Genomic DNA, 8,719 nt, shown 5'->3' with positions numbered 1-8,719 from the left:
GTCAAAATATATTTTTAATGACTGGTACACTTTAAGAAAATATTAATGAAAAACCTAACCAATGAATGAAAAAACATGAGCAAGTATCTGTTATAGTCTGGAGATACATATATTTAGTTATGTCCACTACTGTACTAAGCCCTATCAAACTGTACAGATAATACAAGAAAATGATTGCTGAACAGCTTTTCCAAATCCCATAATAGTCAATTTCAAGAACTGGTCTTGTCTTTGTAATGTTCTTTTATAATAGTCATTTCAAGGTAGGATTTAGGAATATACTTTTATCAAGATGCCTGCAAACCATTGATGAAGGTGAAATGTGGGTCAGTACTCCTCAGACAGCTGTCATTTTCTCTTAGGTAGGGGAGATGTGATGGGTGTAGGTTCGCTGCTGGATCATCTGTAACCTACATTAGGAAAGTAATCAAGTAAGTTATTTCAAGATATTCAAGAGTGTCATTGTAAAAAAATTTAATTTAGTAGATGAAATACAAGAAGTATGGTCTCTGCTCACACTGGCGCTGCGTTCTGTCCCAATGGAGTTCTGGTGTTTTTAATTATAAGAATAATATAGGCTGCAGTGCCTCTCTTTCCACCAACCACAACAGAACTATGAGAGGAACCCGATGGACCCCATTTAAATCATGAAATGTTATCAGAATTTACTGGGATCCATTTAAGAATACATCTCTTATACCTGTCAGGTCCCCATTATGAACAGAAGCCAAGACTGCATTGTGCGCAGAGCCTTAAAGGGGTAGTGCACAAAAAAAAAATTCTTTCAAATCAACTGCTGCCATGAAGTGCCAGAGATTTGAAATTTACTTCTATTAAAAAATCTCAAGCCTTTCAGTACTTATCAGCTGCTGTATGCCCAGTAGGAAGTGGGGTATTATTTCCAGTCTGGAGAGCAGGAGAGGTTTTCTATGGGGATTTGCTCCTTCTCTGGACAGTTCCTGACATGGACAGAGGAGGCAACAGAGAGCAACATCTGCTGTTACAGATGATAATCGTCTTGTGTAAAAGAAGACAACGATCAGCCGACATGAACAATTTCAGCTGATTGTTGTCTGTTGTTGTCTTTCAACACATTCTCCCTGCGGCCCCCCGCTTGCTGCTGACACATGTAATAGCACCGGCAACGAGTGGGGAACAAGAAGCAAGCAGCCATTAGACAGCGCTCGTATGCTCCTCCCCATCGCCCTGTGTAATAGGGGCTTTACACTATTCACTGTTAATTTTACACTATCAGGGAGATTTATCAAACTGGTGTAAAGTAGAATTGTCTTAGTTGCCCCTAGTAACCAATCAGATTCCACCTTTCATTCTTCAAAGAATTTGTGAGGAAAGAAAAGTGGAATCTGATTGGTTGCTAGGGGCAACTGAGACACTTCTACTTTACACCAGTTTGATCAATCTCCCCCTATATTCATACAATTTTATAACCTACTTAACCAATAAAACACCTAAAGCATACATTTATATTAATTCAAATATATTATCATAGTAATTATATTAATTCATATTCACATTAATTATAATCCAGTGTGAATAACAGTATTCACTATAGATATAATGAACAGAAAGCTTTTTACCTGGTATAATGTGTGCGTGAACCTTGAAGTATATGGAGATGTCAGGCTGTAGTCGGTGGCAGGATTATTTCTCCTATGATGGACCGATGATGAGATCCATTGTTCTTCTTGTTGCCTGGTGTTATATTGTGTAGAAGAAATTCGGAAGTTGTTGCATTGGTAAGAGAGTTCATTACAGATAGGACTTTGGGACGGCTGTTGGTTCTGTTGATGGTGCCGACATGTCACTTCTTGGTATCCTTCAGGAATTTTTGGACATACAACATTCACTTCAGGCTGAGTTTCTTTTTTCTGGCCCATGGTCTCTTCATTCAAACCAAGTAACTGTGACAAATGGGAAATATAGCTTATTGTCAGTCTCAAGGTCTCGATTTTAGTTAGGTTCCGGCCTGCTGGTACCACTGAGGGTGGTAGGTATCTTCTCAGGTTATTGAGAGCCTTGGAGAGATTCCTCATTCTCATCTTCTCCCTTTCACTGGCATTTTGTCTTTGAGGGCCCATCATCTTGCATCTTGTTCTCTTCGATGTCACAGGAGACTTCTCAGCCTGATGACAAGCCATGTTCATCCCTGGATCCTGAAGATAGTTTCTAATAGTCTCGGTATTCAAGGATGGTTGTGGATAGCCGGGTGACAAAATGTAGGACTCAGAGGAAGATGTTGGAGATTGTGAGCCTGAAGAAGGATAGACCCAGTCAGGGAGAAAGGAGCAGTCTTGAGGCATCATATAGTCAAGGATTGTCCTACAGTTCCTTTCTCCAAAGCTGTGTGCTTCTTGACAGTCAGTCCAAATACTGAAGACACTGAGCTTCCCTGGTTTATATACTGAGCCCAGAGGTGTGAAGAGTCTTCTTCCCAGGACTAGGGATGTGTCAGAATCATCAGCCTTTTGAATGAGTCAGATGCAGGGGGTCTCTGGGAAAGTGAGCCCCATTTGCAAAAGTGTGAATTTTGTCTCCTTATGTCACTAATTGATGCTACAGCGAACTCCTTATGTGTGGCGAGAACAATTATTACGTATATGACAACTGCTAACTTTCTTACTTCAAGTGTCTTTATCGGTCAACTATGAGATGTGTTCCCAGCGAAAAAGTCAGAAAGAAAAATATATTGTGGCTTAGGTACTTTGACAGAATACAACTAGTAATGTTCACTTAAAAGGAGACCTCCAGGAATAAGAGCAATGAAAAAGGTCTTCAAAATATGAATGAAACTTAAAGTTATGCTTCCTTGATTTAGAAGTTCTGGTAAGGCAATAGGCTTGTATTGAAAAAAGTCTATATATAGGGAGTATAAATCCACTTAACACAAAATGTATGACTAAAAGCAAATATGTCATCTGCAAGTTTTATGATAAAACTAGTTTTCGGGCTAACTACTTCCTCCAGTCTATTACATTTCCAATAGCTGGTAAGGCTAGGTTCACACTGCATTTTTGTATTTCAGTTCTTTCATTTTAACATACAGAAACAACATGTTCAACCACATTTATGTGTATGTATGACCTATTTCAATCTTATAATGTAATGGCATGCAGCAGTATATCTTTTTACCATCTGGATTTGCATCAGTTTTTATCCTTTTAACGGAAACAAAAAAAGCAGTGTCCATGTAGCCTTAGCTTAGGGCCCTATTACATGGGATGATTATCGTGTGGAAAATTGTTTTTTTCTTCGAATTTAAATGATAATTGTCTTGTGTAATTGCAGGCAAAAATCGTTTGTGTGTCGTTGATCATTGATTTAAGGCCCTATTACACGAAGTGATTATCGTCCGTATTAAGCCAACATTACGGCTAATAATCGCTTTGTGTAATAGAAGACAATGATCATCGTTGGCTTTCAACAGACTGAAACATAAACAATCAGCCTGGCAAAGATCCGCTGCCATTGCTCCACGTAATAAGAGCAGCAGCAGACCACTGCTATCTTCTATGGGCTGCTCAGACAATTTAACCTGTCGGCGCATGTAATAGCGCTGGCAGCGAGCAGGAAATGAGGAGCAAGTGAGCGCTGACCTGACAGATCGGCAGTCGATTGTCCTTCTGAATCGCCCGTGTAATAGGGGCTTTAGATCTGACCCTAAAATCATCGTAACTTATTCGCTGTAATTCCACATTCACTCACTAATGGTCAAGTATAATTGTACATCGTTCCTTCTTTTGCTGGGGTCAGAGAGAGTAGACAATCGTAGTAATGATCTTTGTTCCTTCTTTTGCTGGGGTCAGAGAGAGTAGACAATCGTAGTAATGATCTTTGTTAAATCGTAACTAACGACTATCATTCTGTGTAATATGGTGAACAATTTCAGGTTAACGATAAACAATCTTGCTTGCGATCGTTTATCATTAGTCGTTAATTGTTAAAAGTTGTTTCGTCTAATAGGACCATAACAGTACTGGTAAAGGTCAATTATCATCGTGATTTGCTTGTTTCCAAAGGATCATTTATCGTTTATTTGCACTGATTTTCCATGAATAAGAAAATATTTGAAGATCATCTTAATTAGTATTGGTAGATACTGCTCATAGTGACATATACAGTGTCTAATGCATGACTAGAGGTATGGGTGGAAAAGAGGCGCCCAAAAGGTAACAGGGGTCCCTAAGTGGATAGATAATGCTGCATATTTGGTGCTTCGCCTTAGAAATGTCTAGTAGCTCCTTAGCAGTTTCCTCTCCGTGTTCCTGTAGAGATCTTGAGGTATATACCATACTAATTTTAAACATTTTCAAAATGTTAACTACTACTGTTAACCGACTCATTATCTGGGCAGCTAAAATTCTGATTTCCAAAATTTGGTAAACAGAACATGTCATCAGGTAGGCTGCAGCACCTGCTGCATATATGTAGCATCATCCAGCATGGATGTGGCCTGCGGGTCTGTTATAGAGCATAATAAATCAAACAGTTTATTCTTTTCCCATAAAATCTCCCCACAAAAATATTCTTTCACCACATATGGAACATTGTTCCCAAACATCTACCATCCCTTCCGCCCTATATTTTCCAAAATCTAGTAGGTATCAGATAGATGCCACTGTATGTAAAACATATGTACAAAGTCTCAATTATTCCTGCTGTCTGCTTATTTTACTTATTTTGCTGAACATTTCCTTCTGGTTTTTCCACAACTTTCTCTGTATTTCGATATTCTCATTAATTAAAATTTTTTTTTCAGCAATTCATTTAATTGTACCAAAAAGCACAGGTGGTTAATTTCCCTAGTCTACTACATTACATCTTTCAAAAAATAAATGAAAGGGGTATTCCAGTACTAGTGATGTGGCAGGGGGAAAATAGAAAAAAAAACATCATACTTTCCTGACCCTGGCCTCCTGGCCTATTCTGGCCAGAGCCAGAATAACACAAAAAATTCTAAACATATGTACCTATTCTCATAACCTATACTGAATTGATCCAATGCAGAATGCTGATGCAAAGATAAATCCTAATAAGTAAGGGGTCTGTGGGAAATATCAGGGATCACAAGGTAAGTACACGGTACATGCAGATGAAGTATTCTATTCGTACTAGTATCCAGTGGTACGATTCTGCAGCACTATATAATGGGACAGCAGAGAGGAGTAGGTGCTATCCTATGACTGACCAGAAAAGTAAGGAAAATTAGTCCAGGTGTAAGGGCCCTATTACACGGGACGATTACCGTGCGAAAAATCGTTACATCGTTCGAATTTAAACGATAATCGTTCTGTGTAATTGCAGGCATTGATCGAAAAATCGTTCTATGTCGTTGATCGTTTATTTAGATCTGAACCTAAAATTAAAATTATCGTTAATCATTCGCTAACCGTTCGCTGTAATTTCACGTTTGTTTGCTCAAGTTCCGCGTTTTTTCACTAAGTGTTCAGTGTAATAGCTCATTGTTCATTGTTTTGCTGGGATCAGAAGGAATAAACGATCATAGTAACGATTGCAATAACGATCGTAGTAATGATCGTAACTAACGATTATCGTTCTGTGTAATATGGTGAACGATTTCAGGTTAACGATAAACAATCTCGTTTGCGATCATTTATCGTTAGTCGTTTATCGTAAAAAATCGCTCAGTGTAATAGGACCTATTGCTTGCAAACAGCAGAGCTCTTGTCTTTCCCCTTGAAATAAAGAGAAGGAGAACTAGCCAAGCACTATGGAGTGGGCTCTCAGCAACTCAATAACAGCAGTAACTCTCCAAAAATCTGAAAGGTAAATTTAACAAACCAAGCAAGTTTTTAAATTTCCTTTGAAAGTACAGGTACACTTTAAAGGGGTTATCAAGCGAAAATCTTTTTCTTTCAAATCAACTGGTGTCAGAAAATTATATAGATTTGTAATTTAAGGGCCCTATTCCACCGGACGATTATCGTTAAGATTATTGTTAAATCATTCGAATCTAAACGATAATCGTTTGGTTGAAATGCAGTTAACGATTAACGACCGAACGAGAAATCGTTGATTGCTTTATAAGACCTGGACCTATCGTTGCTCGTTTGCAAATCGTTTGCTTTGAATAAACGTTGTTTGAAGTAGATACGAACGCAATAGCGAAGAAATAGCAAAGAAAAAACTATCGCAAATACGATCATAAGTAAAGATTATCACTCCATGGAAATGAGTGAACGTTTTCAGGTCTTTCGCAATAGCGGTCGTTTGAGATTGTCAATCGTTAACGATTATGCAAACGATAATCGTCCGGTGGAATAGGGCCCTAACAGTTATGGTTAGGTTAGGCTAGGTTACAAGCGCTTGATTCTTTATAACTGTTAGATTTCACTACTACTTTTGAGAGTTACAGGTCTCTCATAATAGCATCTATAGCAGCCTACCTTTTACTGCTGTGCGAACGCCGCACAGCATATTGTCCAGATATAAGTGTTGACCTTAAGGTTTGTAATTTACTTCTATTTAAAATTTCAAGTCTTCCCGGAGGAACTCTCCAGAGGAGAAAAAGGTTTTCTATGGGAATTTGCTATTGTACTGGACAGTTCCTGTCTCGAACAGAGGTGGCAGCAGAGAGCACTTTATCAGACTGAAAAGAAAACAACATTTCCTGCAGGACATACAGCAGCTGATAAGTATGGGAAGACTTACGATTTTTAAATAGACGTAAATTACAAATCTATATATAACTTTCTGAAACCAGTTGATTTAAAAAAAAAAAGATTTTCCCCTTTAAACATGCACTTTTAACTTGACAAGACAAGGTGCAAGAAGACCAATGTGCTCGGTGTCACAAACTAAAGGCCTTATTCCATAGCCATATTTCCTCCATATTATTGTTGCAAGCCCAGGCCTGACTACTGGTCTACTGATCTGAGCCTTAAATCTTGCACTTTCCTTTATCACCACTAGGCCTAAAACTTAGGCAAGGCTTCGCATTGTGTCTGTGATGATAAGAAGGAGGCTGCTGTAAAGTAATCTGTACAACTTTACTGTGAAAAATTACACCAGAAGATAAAGATTTTAATAAATGAATCTCACAGCTCAGCCTCCACCTACCTGTAGAATGACCTCCTAAAAGGCCATAGATTATGCTCAATAATGTTTTCCATTCATGTCAATGAGAGATGTCCTGTTCATTGTAGCTTATGTCCTTGGGGCTTGCTGTAAGTCATATCACTAGGTGCTGTTAAAAACAGCTTAGGCTGTTGGGAGCTATGCAAAGTTTTATATCATCACTTGTTCTACTGTTTTATGGAAAATAGTTTTTAATTGGAGGTTACCAGTTTGCGAGTGACGATCTGCTAGATTGGCGCTCGCTTACAGGGCCTATTACACATTTCAACTATTGTGCGGAAAGTGTTGCATGGACATCATTAGCGATGTCCGTGCAGCCTTTGCATCAAGCGTAAAATAATTAACTTTCCCGGTGTCCACGCTCCCTGGTGTTCTACTTCTGCCCTCTGCCGCCGATGGAAATTCTAAGCCGGTCTCTGAAGTGACAGGCCGCTCAGCCAATGACTGGCAGAGATGGTGATCTACTGAATCGGCCTGATTGGGCAGATTATCACTCCGTGTAATCTTTACAAATACTAGACTTAATTAAAAAATCAATAAGCGATTGTCCATGTGCTGATATTTCCATGTGATCTGTCTGGAGGCTTATTGGATCTCATGATCTCTTTGAGGATTTCCATATGTCCCAATGTTGGTGTGACATCTACCTGTTTATGGCCAGGCTAAATAGAAAAGGCTCTAATTGTCCATCAGTATGTAGAAGCACTTTTACTTTATACTTCCTAAGGGCATTTTTTTCAAGTCAGTCAGGATGCTTATTAGTTGTGTGGGAAGTGAAAGCCGTGAATTTTATTTGCATATAAGCTTAGGGGAGCACTAACACTGGGACTCTTCTATTTATTTACTAATGAGAACTTTAACAGGTACAAGGAATTGTATATTCTGAAAAAACACGTATCCTTTCATGTGGAGACAGGAGTTCAGACATGTTTTAAATAAATATACATATCAGCAGTATACACAGACAAATATACAAACGGTCACTGCAATACCTTAAAGTGACTGTACCACCAGGCCCAGGCTGAAGCACTGGAGGCGGCCCGACCCACCCTTAGTGGGAAGAAACTTCAGCCCCTCCATGACGTGACTCCATTAGAATCAATGGAACCCCATCATAGAGGGGCTAGGGTTTCCTCCCACTAAGGGTGGGTCGGCCCGCCTCCAGTGCTTCAGCCTGGGCCTGTTGGTACAGTCACCTAAAGGGGTACTTCGTCAAAAATCTCTTTAAAATAAACTGGTTTCGGAAAGTTTTATAGATTTGTAATTTACTACTATATAAAATGTCCAGTTTTCCATTACTTATAAGCTTCTGTATGCCCTGGAGGAAGTGGTGTATTCTTTTTAGTCTGACACAGTGCTCTCTGCTGACACCTCTGTCCGAGACAGGAACTATCCAGAGCAGTAGATAATCCCCACAGAAAACCTCTCCTGCTCTGGACAGTTCCTGAAATGTCAGCAGTGGGCACTGTGTCACACAAAAAAAACACCACTTCCTGCAGGACATACAGAAGATGATAAGTATGGGAAGACTTGAGATTTTTCTTCGGCCACTAGGGATCCTGGTCAGAGTGTATACTATTGTGTTCACACAATGCATATACTG

General features: G+C 39.2%; 1 protein-coding gene across 1 annotated transcript; it reads right to left on the bottom strand.

Annotated features, from left to right (window-relative positions):
- Positions 1-287: 287 nt before the first annotated feature.
- On the bottom strand, positions 288-2,470 carry LOC138783702 (mesoderm posterior protein 2-like). Its single transcript, XM_069958737.1, has 2 exons — positions 1,599-2,470; positions 288-410 (listed from the first exon to the last, which is right to left on the bottom strand). The coding sequence occupies exons 1-2, from the start codon at positions 2,322-2,324 to the stop codon at positions 288-290; spliced, it is 849 nt and encodes a 282-aa protein (XP_069814838.1). The 5' UTR covers positions 2,325-2,470.
- Between the last annotated feature and the right edge of the window lie 6,249 nt (positions 2,471-8,719).

Source organism: Dendropsophus ebraccatus, chromosome 1 (assembly GCF_027789765.1).
Source record: "Dendropsophus ebraccatus isolate aDenEbr1 chromosome 1, aDenEbr1.pat, whole genome shotgun sequence".
Taxonomy (NCBI): domain Eukaryota; kingdom Metazoa; phylum Chordata; class Amphibia; order Anura; family Hylidae; genus Dendropsophus; species Dendropsophus ebraccatus.
Note: the sequence above shows the minus strand (reverse complement) of the source record. Positions and strands in the feature narration are given on the sequence as shown.

Excerpts from the sequence above, each read along its gene's own strand:
- LOC138783702 (XM_069958737.1), bottom strand. The coding sequence starts at position 2,324 with ATGATGCCTCAAGACTGCTCCTTTCTCCCTGACTGGGTCTATCCTTCT. Across the intron at positions 411-1,598 it reads TCACGCACACATTATACCAG|GTTACAGATGATCCAGCAGC; the intron begins GTAAAAAGCTTT and ends TTCCTAATGTAG.